The sequence below is a fragment of the Amphiura filiformis genome, unplaced genomic scaffold (genome assembly GCF_039555335.1).
Source record: "Amphiura filiformis unplaced genomic scaffold, Afil_fr2py scaffold_171, whole genome shotgun sequence".
NCBI classification, from domain to species: Eukaryota; Metazoa; Echinodermata; class Ophiuroidea; order Amphilepidida; family Amphiuridae; genus Amphiura; species Amphiura filiformis.
The window spans coordinates 31,763-48,129 of NW_027305635.1; the positions used below are offsets into that span (position 1 = coordinate 31,763).

General features: G+C 35.5%; 1 protein-coding gene across 1 annotated transcript in view; it reads right to left on the reverse strand.

The window, feature by feature from the left end:
* Positions 1–16,367, reverse strand: part of LOC140145203 (neurocan core protein-like) — a 41,406-nt gene that overhangs the window by 21,422 nt on the left and 3,617 nt on the right. The window contains exon 3 of the mRNA XM_072166975.1: positions 5,723–5,836. Coding sequence (XP_072023076.1) covers positions 5,723–5,836 — 114 coding nt within the window. The remainder of the gene's footprint in view (positions 1–5,722; positions 5,837–16,367) is intronic.

A 16,367-nucleotide genomic window follows, 5' to 3' on the forward strand; every position in this document is an offset into this window, starting at 1 on the left:
TGATTGCCGGAGACTTCCTTTAACCGTGGGTCGAGTCATGTCCATATATGCGAAAAAATCCGAATAAAAGAGCTTTTCCGACAGTGTAACCTCCAAAACGCATATAAAAATGTATAGAGCCCAATACGTAACAAAAAATTAGAACCACTCGATTTTTTTTCTTTCTTCGATAAATATTAACTGGAGGTCAGGTCATGTCCATATATATATGCGAAAAAAATGCCTCCAAAACGCATAACGTAACAAAAAATTAAACCCACTTGAATTTTTTTTCTTTCTTCGATAAATATTAACTGGAGGTCAGGTCATGTCCGTATATGCGAAAAAATCAGGATAAAAGAGCTTTACCGACAGTGTAACCCATAAAGAATATATAGAGCCCAATACGTAACAAAAAATTAGACCACTCGAATTTTTTCTTTCTTCGATAAATATTAACTGGAGGTCAGCTCATGTCCATATATGCGAAAAAATCCGGATAAAAGAGCTTTACCGACAGTGTAACCTCCAAAACACATAAAAAATGTATAGAGCCCAATACGTAACAAAAAAATTAGACCCACTCGAATTGTTTTCTTTCTTCGATAAATATTAACCGGAGGTCAAGTCATTTCCATATATGCGAAAAAATCCGGATAAAAGAGCTTTTCCGACAGTGTAACCTCCAAAACACATAAAAAAGGTAAAGAGCCCAATACGTAACAAAACATTAGACCCACTCGATTTTTTTTCTTTGTTCGATAAATATTAACTGGAGGTCAGGTCATGTCCATATATACGAAAAATTCCAGATAAAAGAGCTTTACCGACCGTGTAACGCATAAAGAATGTATAGAGCCCAATACGTAACAAAAAATTAGACCCACTCGAATTTTTTTCTTTCTTCGATAAATATTAACTGGAGGTCAGCTCATGTCCATATATGCGAAAAAATCCGGATAAAAGAGCTTTACCGACAGTGTAATCTCCATCCAAAACACATAAAAAATATATAGAGCCCAATACGTAACAAAAAATTAGACCCACTCGAATTGTTTTCTTTCTTCGATAAATATTAACCGGAGGTCAAGTCATGTCCATATATGCGTAAAAATCCGGATAAAAGAGGTTTTCCGACAGTGTAACCTCCAAAACGCATAAAAAATGCAAAGAGCCCAATACGTAACAAAAAATTAGACCCACTCGAATTTTTTTTTCTTTCTTCGATAAATATTAACCGGAGGTCAAGTCATTTCCATATATGCGAAAAAATCCGGATAAAAGAGCTTTTCCGACAGTGTAACCTCCAAAACACATAAAAAATGTAAAGAGCCCAATACGTAACAAAAAATTAGACCCACTCGAATTTTTTTTTTCTTTGTTCGATAAATATTAACCGGAGGTCAAGTCATTTCCATATATGCGAAAAAATCCGGATAAAAGAGCTTTTCTGACAGTGTAACCTCCAAAACACATAAAAAATGTAAAGAGCCCAATACGTAACAAAAAATTCGACCCACTCGAATTTTTTTTTTCTTTGTTCGATAAATATTAACTGGAGGTCAGGTCATGTCCATATATGCGAAAAATCCGGATAAAAGAGCTTTACCGACCGTGTAACGCATAAAGAATGTATAGAGCCCAATACGTAACAAAAAATTAGACCCACTCGAAGTTTTTTTCTTTCTTCGATAAATATTAACCGGAGGTCAAGTCATTTCCATATATGCGAAAAAATCCGGATAAAAGAGATTTTCCGACAGTGTAACCTCAAAAACGCATAAAAAATGTAAAGAGCCCAATACGTAACAAAAAATTAGACCCACTCGAATTTTTTTCTTTCTTCGATAAATATTAACTGGAGGTCAGCTCATGTCCATATATGCGAAAAACCGGATAAAAGAGCTTTACCGACAGTGTAACCTCCAAAACACATAAAAAATGTATAGAGCCCAATACGTAACAAAATTAGACCCACTCGATTTTTTTTCTTTCTTCGATAAATATTAACCGGAGGTCAAGTCATTTCCATATATGCGAAAAAATCCGGATGAAAGAGCTTTTCCGACAGTGTAACCTCCAAAACACATAAAAAAAGTAAAGAGCCCAATACGTAACAAAAAATTCGACCCACTCGAATTTTTTTCTTTGTTCGATAAATATTAACTGGAGGTCAGGTCATGTCCATATATGCGAAAAATCCGGATAAAAGAGCTTTACCGACCGTGTAACGCATAAAGAATGTATAGAGCCCAATACGTAACAAAAAATTAGACCCACTCGAATTTTTTTTTCTTTCTTCGATAAATATTAAATGGAGGTCAGGTCATGTCCATATATGCGAAAAAAATCCGGATTAAAGAGCTTTTCCGACAGTGTAACCTCCAAAACACATAAAAAATGTAAAGAGCCCAATACGTAACAAAAAATTAGACCCACTCGAATTTTTTTCTTTGTTCGATAAATATTATAACTGGAGGTCAGGTCATGTCCATATATGCGAAAAAATCCGGATAAAAGAGCTTTACCGACCGTGTAACGCATAAAGAATGTATAGAGCCCAATACGTAACAAAAAATTAGACCCACTCGAATTTTTTTTCTTTCTTCGATAAATATTAAATGGAGGTCAGGTCATGTCCATATATGCGAAAAAATCCGGATAAAAGAGCTTTACCGACAGTGTAACCTCCAAAACACATAAAAAATGTATAGAGCCCAATACGTAACAAAAAATTTGACACACTCGAATTGTTTTCTTTCTTCGATAAATATTAACCGGAGGTCAAGTCATGTCCATATATGCGTAAAAATCCGGATAAAAGAGGTTTTCCGACAGTGTAACCTCCAAAACGCATAAAAAATGTATAGAGCTCAATACGTAACAAAAAAAAATCCAGCCGAAAAACACTGACAAATATTTTGTTCTAAAATACTCAAATGACTCTAGAAAGAGTCACAAATGACTCAAAATGAGTTACTGGGTCAATATAAAGTAATTCTATAACAAAAACACGCACTAATAACCATAATTTGCTTTAAAAATAACCAGAGCCCAATACGTAACAAGAAAAATTCTATGTCTAAAGAAAAAACACTGTCAAATTTTTTTCTAGAAGACTCAAAATGACTCAAAATGAGTTACTGAGTCAATATTAAGTAATTCTATAACGAAAACATGCACCTAATAACCATAATCAGCTTTGTTCTAGAATTATTCAAAATGACTCAAAATGAGTTACCGGGTCAATATAAAGTAAGTTTATAGCAAACAAAAAATGCAACTAATCACCACAATAACCAGAGACCAATACGTAACAAAAACATTCTAAGTCTAGAGAAAAAACACTGTCAAAATTTTTTTTTCTAGAAAGACTCAAAATGACTCAAAAGGATTTACTCAGGTGGTGTATGACGTGCAGTCCCTAAATTCAGTAAATTTTCATCGTCAACCGTGTAATTGAATGGGATTATTTTGAAATTTTAAAACGCTTGAAATATCACAAACAAATAGGCTTATGTTGATAAATAATATAAATACAAGCTAAAACCGTTAGGGTTCGATAATGAACCCCACAAAACTAACTGAGTATATGGAAAATGCCATACGGCCGGGCAGTTGCCGGCTCGATCATGTCATCCGCCGCCTGGATTTACTGAGTCAATATAAAGTAATTCTATAACAAAAACATGCACCTAAAACCCATAATTTGCTTTAAAAATAACCAGCGCCCAATACGTAACAAAAAATTCTAAGTCTAGAGAAAAAACACTGTCAAAATTGTTTTTCTAGAAAGAATCAAAATGACTCAAAAGGATTTACTGAGTCAATATAAAGTAATTCTATAACAGAAACATGCACCTAAAACCCATAATTTGCTTTAAAAATAACCAGCGCCCAATACGTAACAAAAAAATTCTAAGTCTAGAGAAAAAATACTGTCAAATTTTTTTTTCTAGAAAGACTCAAAATTACTCAAAAGGATTTACTGAGTCAATATAAAGTAATTCTATAACAAAAACATGCATTTAATCATGATAATGTCCTTTTAAAATAACCAGAGGCCAATACGTAACAAATAAATTCCAAGTCTAGAGATAAAACACTGTCAAATATTTTGTTCTAGAAAGACTCAAAATGAGTTACTGGGTCAATATAAAGTACTTCTATAAAAACACATGCACATAATATCCATAATTTGCTTGAAAAACAACCTGAGCCCAATACGTAACAAAAAAATGTATAGAGCCCAATACGTAACAAAAACCACTACAGAGGGAGGGAGTATGAATAAAGTAATTTTAATCAAATTTTAGTTTTGTTACGTATTGGGCGGGATGAATTATTTTTTGCCACTTTTTGTTCTAGGTAGAAGAGGTTGAGCCCAATACGTATCAAATTGATACGTACTGGGATTTTGTTACGTATTGGGCTCTTACACACGGCTGTGTAAGAAAGAAGAAGATCCTGTGTAAAGAAAGAAACAGAAACTGCTGAAATCCAAGAATCCAGCCGCCGCTCGGCTGGACTAAAGAAGAAGAAGAAGAAACCGCTGAAAAATAGGAGTCCAGCCGCCGCTCGGCTGGACTAAGAAGAAGAATTGTTCCAGAGATCTGGCACAGAATTGCAGAATGCATTATCCCCATATGTTGTGTGAGTTCTATTACATTCAAGCAGACTGCCATCATCAAGCAGACTGACTACTTTTATATGCGAATGTGAGTAGTTTGTAGGTATATAATACGCTCATTTACTGGAAGCCAGTGAAGCTCTTTCAGCAGAGGAGTGGTGTGTTCCATGCGGTTTGCCATGAAAACAAGTCTGGCAGCTCTGTTTTGTATCTTTTGTAGTTTTTGTGTGTTTTTTTACAGTTGTTCCATATAATAAAGATATAAAGAGACAGCCAGGATCATCATAAGTAGCCGGAAGTCGACAAAATTACAAAATCTGACATAAACCACAGCTGAGCAGGCATCAAATACAAGGACTCGTACTATGACACATATGCCAAAAGTGGCAAAACAGTCAACTCTAACAAAGACTGCTGTCGAGTAACCTACAGATAAATGGAGCTCCAGTGGTGATAAATGTAGGAACCTGGAATGTCAGTTAGCTAAGGACAGAAGGTCATTGGAAAATCCTCCTTGATGAAGTCAGAAGATTTGGTCTTGACATGCTTGACATCCTTAGCCTTTGCGAAACACGCCTGACAGAAAAAGAGACACTCATCAACAAAGATGAATGCACCATCCTACTAGCATGTAGGAAAGATGGCATTGAAAGAGAAGGTGTTGGGCTTCTAATATCACAGCCTTGTCAGATACGAATCTGTCTCTCCTAGTAAATCCTAACAGCAAACCTCAAAGATCTGGGTGGGATTCGAACCCAAGACCGCCGACACTTAGCAATGTGTCTTTAACTGGCAGGGCCAGTAAATTCGTGCCCAAATATGTGACGTGGTCTATCAAAAGGTAATACTTTTTGGCCGAATCGTAATTTTTTTTTCACAATTTTAGTTTGTTGCAAATTTGTGATATTATTAATGTTTATTCATTCCTAGTCTCAACGTTGCCAATAATATTTTTAAAGGCCGATATTTCAATTTCCAATTTGACAATATCATAACTTACAAACTCAATATCTTTGCTTAGGAATATCCGATTTCATTCGAGAAATCGGCGTTGTGGAGCAAAAGATCTCATTACATTAATTTTGTGATTCAATTATTCTAAAGTGAACTTACGTCTTTCACATCTTAAACCATTGTAACCTGGAACACAGTCACACGTGTATTGATTGACTCCATCTCGGCATGTACCTCCATTTGAGCAAGGGGAAGACCCACACTCATTGATATCTGAAAACAAGATATCGAAAATTGTAATCAATATAGCAGAGGAGGCTAGACACCTAACTATTCTCAATCTATCTTTCTACCCAGCAATTACACAGGGTGTCTCAATAAAAAATAGGCCGTTATAACGGGCTGAGGCTATCTGCACTACCACAGTGTTAACCCTAGAACTACTAAGCCATAATTTTGTAACATGGACTACGAAGAGGGAGGGGAGGAGGTTGTATGGGTCTCCTCTGTCCAGTGGTATCAAAATAAGTACACACTTTCCTCACACAATGTCGCTATGATGTCATAATGTAATGGCCCCAAAGCAAATCTTCGAAATTCTGGCTATGTATAGATAAATATAGACAAAATTGATTTTCAGCAAAATATGCGTTTTTCACCGAATTTTCTACTTAATATAAAATACCATGACTATATTTTTTTGGAATTAATGATTATAATAAGAATATGAAAAGGAGTCCATGTTTGATAAGTTTAAAAAAACACATATCAATACATTTGAGTACGTTTTTTTTTTTTCAAATACTAATTATGTTAGCTGACAGATATCTCTATTTCACCAACAATATTTAGCACCATTTTTTTTTAAATCCGAAAATTTGTGTTGCAAGATCACATTCTGGAATAAGGTTATGTCAACATTCCGCGAGTCTAAAATTCTACCAACATATTATATCAAGCAACGTTGCGGAATGACAAAACTTTGTCGTTACCATCACAAATTAGTCTTTTCGAAATATATATATTTTTGTTTCATTGTATAGGGATGAATAAATAATTCTAGTTTCATTGAAATTTAGCCTTATTTTAAAATTGCAGTGTTAATAAATTATGCTTATATAAATCGCCAAATTGCTAATTAAACAATGCTGACGAAGATGTTTGTCATAAAATATGAAAACCTTTTTTTTTACTTCATATTCACATACATAATTTTACAGTACAGACCAGCTGCTGTGTTTTAATGTGGATGTTTTTACTAGTAAAGAATATGCTAATTTAATTTATACAAATTAGGATTTTCTTCTGATACTGAACACCATTTCCTAAAAAAAGTGTGTTTTCAGAAATTACAGACTCTTAGCTACAAATATGAGACCAAAATTACATACTTGACATGACTTTTAAATTTTGACAATTTGGGCATGCTGGCTTAGAATTGCCCATAAAAGACAATCAATGATAATAAACATCTAGCATGATAATTTTGGTTTGTATGATATCATAAATAAATAAAGCAACAATGAGGTGTAAAAAAAATTGACTTCTTTCATACGCGCGTATCATACGTATAGATGTATTATGTAGACCAATTATTATTCTATTACCCCCTATCAATTTCGTGCCATATGGCACGAAATGGCTTAATATGCATGTAAAAAATTATTTACACAAATAAGGTCTTATCTTTGGAATAGTTTTGATAATTTATCACTTCTCTATCAACAAAACACCTATTTTCCTAATACAACTACCATTAACACACCATAAAATGGTTTAAAATGTTGGAAACCTGCAGATTTTGACAATTTTTAGGCCAAGTTTTGCCCTAAAAATAGCCCAAAAATGTCCATAAACTTTTTAAATATGGTCCAAAGTAACTCGGATTTCTTTTTATTATATGTAGAAACACGGCAGTGTATTTAAAACTGCATAAAAATGCCACATTGATGTACTCATACACTTCAAAATTGTAAATGAAAATAATTTTTTGATCATATTTGGCTATGAGCTCATTAATTATTCATGAGCTAATTTGCATAAATATTTACATAATTAGATATTAAACTTGTTTTTCTAAAAGCTTAAAGTCCAAGCTTGCCAATTGTATACCACTTATTGGTTTTTACCCAACCAATAACACTGCAACGCAGTGGTTAATATGATACCTCCACACCACTCAAATATACCACTTTCGTGTGGGTAATAGAATAGGGTTAATCTAATTTGGATTGGGTAAAAAACATGCCACATGTTGTTGAAAATGAATGATTGGATTAGGATAAAATAGTATTCTATTCCGAACGTCAAGCTTGGTATATAATACTTTTGTGTGATCATGACGTAAAATAAAATGAAATGACTTTAACGGCAAGGGGATTAAATTCCCGTATAAATGACCTATTTTTACTAGAGCGAGCAGTCTAGCATACTTCTGCAATAGTATAGCAGTTGCATATATTTTAATAAAGGGCAGGGGAGGATTGGGAGGACACTAGGAGTGGGTAGGGAGGTGCAGTGGTACAGTGGCGGTGCACCATGTATGTCATTGAATGTTTTTCAATAACATTCGTTTACCGTTGGAAATATGTTTGCGTGATCTCTCTTCATTTGTAAAACAATTGAATTCAACTAAAGGCCATTTTGTCATTTTGGTTACTAATTTTCTTACCCTCGTATCAAAAGTTCTAAAATATATTAAGTGAATATAAATAACTATATTTCGAAACGAAGTTTCATACTATAATTCTCAAGTCCAAGTGATTATTTTGTACGACTACATTTTGCCCCTCAAGTTATCCACGGATGCAAATGTTATCCACGAGTCCGACAAAACACTGCTGTGTTGTTAATATTGAACAAATATGGTATCAAAATGCGCGTAAATAAATCATCATTCTTTTTATGTTAAAATATTGTGAAAACAATTGAATACATGAATACAAAAGCCACCTAAGTCCATGCGAAGTTATTTTGAGAGAAAAACCCGTGTATCATTTTAATTCCTTCAGTTAGATTTACCTGGTCAATATGGTAAGTTTTACGTGCAAATGAGTGGATTAACCTGTATTAGGTATGACGATTAGCATTTAAGGGACTTCGTGGGGTTTTTGAATCATATACAAAGACAACAATGTTAGAATGAGATTACCACTAGTAAGATAATACAAAATAAAGCACACAGGTATGTATAATGTTGATAAGCATTCTGCCATGTAATATAAACCACACACTTTCCTTTATTAAACCCATTTTTGTTCAAAAGTCATTCTCTAGCAATGAATATGTTACAAGTGGACTTTTATACATACTGGATTTCAATCAATGTGTTACAAGACTCAAATCATGGAATTGGGTGATTCTTTCATACATGCTATTTTTCACATGCCCAATAGACACAGAGAATGAATTTGAGTTGTTCTTTCATGCATATGACAGGCCTATGTATAGCAACAATTTCCCATGCTTAACTCAATTTGGCCAAAGTATGGACTTAGGTGGCTTTTGTATTCATATATTCAATTATTAGTTCTGAAGCAACAGGCGTATTTATAACAGCTGCGTTACTTTTTGTGCAGGGTTTAGTATATGGACAATATAAGTGTGCTCTTTCATTTAATGCCATACAAATTTGCAAGATATTTTAAGGGTCAACAGCGGTTTTGACTTTTAAAACCTACATCTTGGACAAAAATTGTGCGTGACTAGGCCGTTTTCACTAGATTTACCACGTTCGTCTTGCTCTAAACATTAGAGAGTTTGCGGAATGAAGTTACTGGAACTTTAACGGCAACTTCAAAAATATTGATTGGATTTCTTGCTCAAATTCACTTCAACGCGAACGTCAGATTGGTTTCTGTACCAACAGCGTCTTGTTGCTTAAACTCGGGACATGTGTATCAATGTGCGTTCAAAAGAAGGGCATGTGTAAGAGCTTGTTACCAACTACATCCAAATGTCTCTCTTTTGTTTAGTCAAATGGTTATTAGTCCCACTTCAAGACAAAAGACTCTACCTTAAGAGCTTCGTTTGAGTAAACATTAATGAACTCGCGATACCACTCAACATGGATTATGTCGGGACCCAGCGTTAATCTCCTTATCATATTATTTTGAAACTAGCTAGGCCCTATACGTTTCAATTAATATTCTTACGATAGTTATAGGCCTATATATATATAATATTATTTAATAAAGGCTCGTCAGCTTTGTCAATTCCATATTCCAATTTACTTCGCAAAGCCTAATGAAATACATATTCTTTATTTCTTTCCCCTCCTTCTGAATCTCTCTCCCCCTTCCCCTCCTGTTTCCCCTTCCCTACATTCTCCTTATTTTCCCCTCCTTCTCCCCTCTATATGTACTCGCTCTCTCAAACTTGACCCTCCTATAATTACCCACTCGCACTCCTGTTTCCCCTCCCCAGTGATTTTGTCAGGGTTTTTCTGTTAGGAGGGCGTGGGCCGATTCTCAAAGGGAAACGTTTTTACAAAAATGGGCTTAAAATGGCAGAAAAAGGCCTAAAAGCGTAAAATATCACGGCGGCCAGCATCCAAAAGGGATGGGTCAAGAAGGAAGAGAAGATGTCCCACGGGGGAGCCCCCCCCCCCTTGGCTACCAGCAAAGCACCTCCCTGTCCACTTCCAATGCCCTCCCTCTCCTCCTCCCTACCCCCCTCTCTCTCTCTCTCTCTCTCTTTTACCAGGCACAACCTATGACATGTTATATATAAAAATGTTATGCACCTGCTTTACTCTTCCAGAAGTATCATACACTGCTGGCTCAAGTAAAACCAGACCATTTTACGGGAACTTAATCCCTTGGCGTTGAAGTCAAGCCAAAAACTTGGTTCCGCAAGCTGATTTGGTGTACGTCATGAGCACACACAAAATTATATATCAAGTGTGACGTTTGGAACAAAATTTATTTTGATTTAATTCAATCAGTAATTTTCAGCAACATGTAGCATGTTTTTTACCCAAACCAAATTAGATTTCCAATAATTGGTCTATTAACTAGATAATACATAAGTGGTAATTATGTAGTCTATGAGGAAATAGGCAAACTATTGTTCTAAAGTATGACGTATTTCATCATAATTTACGGCACACTATAGATTCTCGCGTTAACTTTAACTTCAAGCGGCTTTAATGGCAGAGTGGTTTTGAATACATAATCCTCTATAATCCTCTAGACGTTAAAGTTAAAGTTAAAGTAACTTCATTCCGCAAGGTCTCTATTGAATTGCGTCATCTGTTGATTGACGTAACGAAAAAATGTGTTTTTAGCGGGAAGTGTTAGCTTTCGTATGAAATGAACATTCGGGGTGTTGATAAAATGAGGTAGTTTACTTAACAAAAGGTTGTATCAATAATTTATCTATAAAAAATAAAAGAAATAATTTAAGACGGTATAGTCAGGAATCATTTCTCTGAATCAGTAACATAAAGGGTTCACAAAAAATAACTCCCCCTAAAATTACAAAACATTTTTTCACATAACTTGACATGTATTTCGTGGATTTGAAAAATTTAAAAACCTGTGAATAAAGGAATTGTTTTTCTACCCTCCCAACGTTCTTTCGTCTGAAAATCTTTTTGTTTTGGCTAAAAATAATCACGTTTTCTAAAAATGATGCTTTCAGAAAAAGTTGCACTTATCAACATCCTCATTTATGTAAAAATTAGCTTCAACAAATCATTATTTTGCACTACGTGATGGTTTCATGGGTGTCTAAGAGTTCAGAGACAAAAAGGTGAAGGAAAAAACCCCAATTAAATCAATCGTAACATTGATACCGAGACAGTTTTGTACATTACATGTATGGGATGTTGAAAAGCGCAACTTTTTTAAAGCATCATTTTGGAAAAATGTGATTATTTTGACCAAAACAAAAAAGATTTTGAGAAGGGATAACTTTGGTAGGGTAGCAAAAAAATGCCTCTATTTACAGGTTTTTATTTTTTTCAAATCAACAAAATGAATGTCAAGTTATGCAAAGAAATGTTTTGTAACTCCTACATTGATTTTACCATTTTTGAAACACCGGCTCAATAAAATCTTCTAGAAAACCCCAGTACGTGTTAATTAGTCATTGTTTTATACTGTAAGATAATTGCATGGGTGACTGGGTAGTCGTATACATAAAAATTAAAGAAAACAAAAACACCATTAAATAAATCAAAACATTGATATCGAGAATGTTTTTGTACATTAAATGTATAGGATGTGGAAAAGTGCAACTTTTTCTGAAAGCATCATTTTTGGAAAATGTGATTATTTTTGGCCAAAACAAAAAGATTTTTTAATGAAAGAACTTTGGGAGGGTAGGAAAATGATTCCTTTATTCACAGGTTTTTAGATTTTTCAAAACAACGAATTCTATGTCAAGTTATGAAAAGAAATGTCTTGTAATTTTAGGGGGGGGGGGGAGTTATTTTTTGTGAACCCTTTAACTAGTCCAGTTTCGATCAATGTAATCGGTGACCAAACTGATTCACCAATAAGGGCATATATATTGCTCGGATAACATCATATCATCTGGTCCATCGGGGCTAAAGGCGGCAAATTTGAAACTGAGATAACGGTAAAAATATGGAGTAAAAAACAATAAAATACATAAGAAAATAATACATAAAAACTTCATAACTTTAGAACCAAGTATGCTAGACCTTTGGTGTTTTCAGTAAATGATAGCCTATTCTATGTGTAATGTAATAATAACAGTAACTCTTTCATTTCCAAACATTTTCAAAAATGCCTCCTTTGGCCCCATGGACCATGAGGACAATGAAAATGACTCCTTTCTTGTGAAAATAAGTCGTTTAAAATTGATATTCCGCAAAAATTAACTGTAAGCGGTGAGTTCCTTCGAACGAGACAGATTTTACCTAGAAACTACCGTGATGTCATGATATGAATATTGCCAGCTTTGAGAGAATGGACTGTCAACACTCGCAATGCGCAGAACGTATACTGTTTTTTTTATCAGAAAAACTCTGAATCAAGTATTACAAATTTAATGGTTTTTACACATATGGATAAAATCAGGCCGCTCTTTATATTAGTAAATTGTGATATTACGATTCATATGTATATCAACTTAATGAGGAATATTTGGACTATAAAAAGTATTTTAGATCACTGTTACCGTACGAGCTTAGAATTTGAGCGTGACATATCCATATTGTATTTAATATGCAAATAAACAATTTCAATGGCACGGGAACTAACCTTTTGTTGAACCTTCCAACTTTTTCGTGATACATTTGTGTAATCGCCTTTTCATTTTCCTACCCCCAAATCGCGTAGTATCCCTTTAAATTTGATTTTAGGTGCGGAGAAGTGAAACCCGTAATTTATGGTCGCTCTGCGCATATTCGATTCAATTAATTATCACCGTCAGCCAATCAGAGCGCAAGACGGCCGGGGCCTTGTCGTACCGCCTCGTGGAAGTCTTTCTTTTACTCATCGGATTCGAATTCATAGGCAAGTTTTTGAGATTCGCTGTTAAAAATTCAGATATTTCACATAAATCGCGTTTTGGATGAATTTAAGTGATATTAGACTGTCAGGAATATGATATAGATCCTTCAGATGAGTTATTTTGGATGTGGTCTAGTTACAAAATGTGTAATTTGATGAATATCTTTGTTTAGATTTTGTCAGAATTGCTCTATGCAGTTCGCACATGGTTCCTGTGTATGAGGGGTGGTTTTCTCAAAATTCTAAATATTTCGTCTTCCATTTTTCTCTTTAAAGTCATCCCGTGCACGTAATGTTGTCAAAGCTTTGGGCTCATACGGATCAGCAAATGTTCCTGACTAGTTTTATATCATTGTATGCATTCGGGGCGCAAAGACTGGCCAAAGGGGAAGGTATTTAAAATATTTTGGCGATATGAAAATTTATGAAAATTAGTCGCCATGTTTGAGTTCAAAATCACAACGCTCTGAGTGCAGGAGTGCGCGTATGCATGTACCATCTAATTAGCCTGGGGATGTTTATGTTCTTATTATTGGAGTGTGATGACACCAATGTTTATATTGACATTTAATTGCTGGGATTAATTTCGTCAGGTGATCCTTCCCTTTCGCCATCTTTTTAATTGCAATGCGCTGTAATTATTTATGTCGCGTCGCCTTGCCCTGGGTTTTTCTCAGATATTTATGTAAACTTTTTGAAACTATAAATAGATAGTTTTGGTCATGTTTTAACGTCCTGCATCATGTATCTTTTAAATAATTCCGTGCATGTCATGATGTAAATAAAGATAATTGACGTTCTCTAAAACATGTAAATACAATATAAAATTTAGGATTATTATTATCGGTCACATCCAAATGCTACTTCAGGATAGTTAGGTTTTTGTGATGAGATTGTCATGTACAGGGCCTATGATCTTATTTAGGCCTATGCATTGTGTGTAAAAGTATATTAAAATATTCATATACATTTAAGTGAATTAAGCGTTCACGGAAGGCTGTGGTGAGTTGATATGGTATATATATATTTTTTATTATTATTATCATTATTTATTCTATTATTGATCCAACAGACATGTGTTATGGTCCCGTGCACGTGATGTTTGCTTTTCAGTGCTAAATGTACGATGTTCCCCGGGGGAACCACTAGTGTTAAATGGACGATGTTCGCCGGGGGAGCCACTAGTGCTAAATGGACGATGTTCCCCGGGGGAGCCACTAGTGCTAAATGGACGATGTTCCCCGGGGGAGCCACTAGTGCTAAATGGACGATGTTCCCCGGGGGAGCCACTAGTGCTAAATGGACGATGTTCGCCGGGGGCGCCACTAGTGCTAAATGGACGATGTTCCCCGGGGACGATGTTCCCCGGGGGAACCACTAGTGTTAAATGGACGATGTTCGCCGGGGGAGCCACTAGTGCTAAATGGACGATGTTCCCCGGGGGAGCCACTAGTGCTAAATGGACGATGTTCGCCGGGGGCGCCACTAGTGCTAAATGGACGATGTTCCCCGGGGGAGCCACTAGTGTTAAATGGACGATGTTCGCCGGGGGAGCCACTAGTGCTAAATGAACGATGTTCCCCGGGGGAGCCACTAGTGTTTAATGGACGATGTTCCCCGGGGAACCACTAATGTTAAATGGACGATGTTCCCCGGGGGAGCCACTAGTGTTAAATGGACGATGTTCGCCGGGGAGCCACTAGTGCTAAATGGACGATGTTCCCCGGGGGAGCCACTAGTGCTAAATGGACGATGTTCCCCGGGGGAGCCACTAGTGTTAAATGGACGATGTTCCCCGGGGGAACCACTAGTGTTAAATGGACGATGTTCCCCGGGGGAGCCACTAGTACTAAATGGACGATGTTCCCCGGGGGAGCCACTAGTGATAAAAGGACGATTATCAAGCCATGTGGAGAGAGGAGGTCTGGGGGCCTAATTACTGAGTACATTTTGTAAGTCATATTTATTTTTAAGAGTGAATATTATTTTTGGTGAGTCACATGTTATTGTATTTTTATAATTGAGTGAGGATATTATTTTTGATGAGTTATTCATTCTATGATTGAGGGAGGAGGCTATTTTGGTGAGTTATATGATTTTATGATTGAGGGAGGAGGCTATTTTGGTGAGTTATATATTTTTTTACGATTGAGGGAGGAGACAAATTGGTGAGCCAAATTATTTACAGTAGAGGAGACGAGTTTTACATTATAGTAGAGGGAGGTGAGGATATTTTATGTGACAAATTTTGATATACAAATTTACTCCTTTATTTTCTTAAACTATATTTTAGAGCGGAGTTTATTTTTGTAAGTGCAGTAAAATGAGATAATTTATTATTTTAACATGGTATATATTTTATTATGTTATGTGATGATAGTGCACAGTCTGTTGGAATCATATTGTTTTATTATGTTGTAATTTTAAAATGGTGATGATACATAAAGATACATACCGCAGGTGTGACATTTGTTATGTATTATTGAAAATCCGGTCAGCACCTAGAGGGGAGCCATGCTGCCCAAATTTTCATTTGGCAAAAAGTAGTTGTGTTTTATAGGATTTCTGATAAAATTTATAATGATACCTTACCAATACATGCTTGCCATGTGTTTCGTAAGTGTCGTTACTATTAGCATGCGCTGAGCGGAGCCATGCTGCCCAAATTTTCATTTGGCAAAAAGTAGTTGTGTTTTATAGGATTTCTGATAAAATTTATAATGATACCTTACCAATACATGCTTGCCATGTGTTTCGTAAGTGTCGTTACTATTAGCATGCGCTGAGCGGAGCCATGCTGCCCATATTTTCATTTGGCAAAAAGTAGTTGTGTTTTATATGATGTTTGATCATTATTATGATGATATCTTACCAATACATGCTTGCCATGTGTTTCGTAAGTGTCTTTACTATTAGCATGCGCTGAGCGCAGCCATGCTGCCCAAATTTTCATTTTGTATTAAATAACTTGGGCCTTTTTCGTACGTCTGAAATGTGTAATCATATTTTTAACACTTTTTTAATGTGCTTATACCTTTTCTTTTACTCATCGGATTCGAATTCATAGGTGAGGGAGGGTGCTAGCTGAGTAGTATTACAGAAGCCATTGTAGGAGTGGGGTGCCAGAGTATTGAATAGGGGTGTGACTGAATCCTGTATGTTGTAGTCTGGGAATAAGAAAATAAAGTACTGTTGAAGTTGAATTGGAAAGACCTACTTGGAGAATTATTTAGATGCACTTCTGTTTGTAAAAGGTATCAAAGGTGGGATTCTGCCCCCACGACTTGCCCACGTCTCAATACAAAACTTTTCGTGTTCCC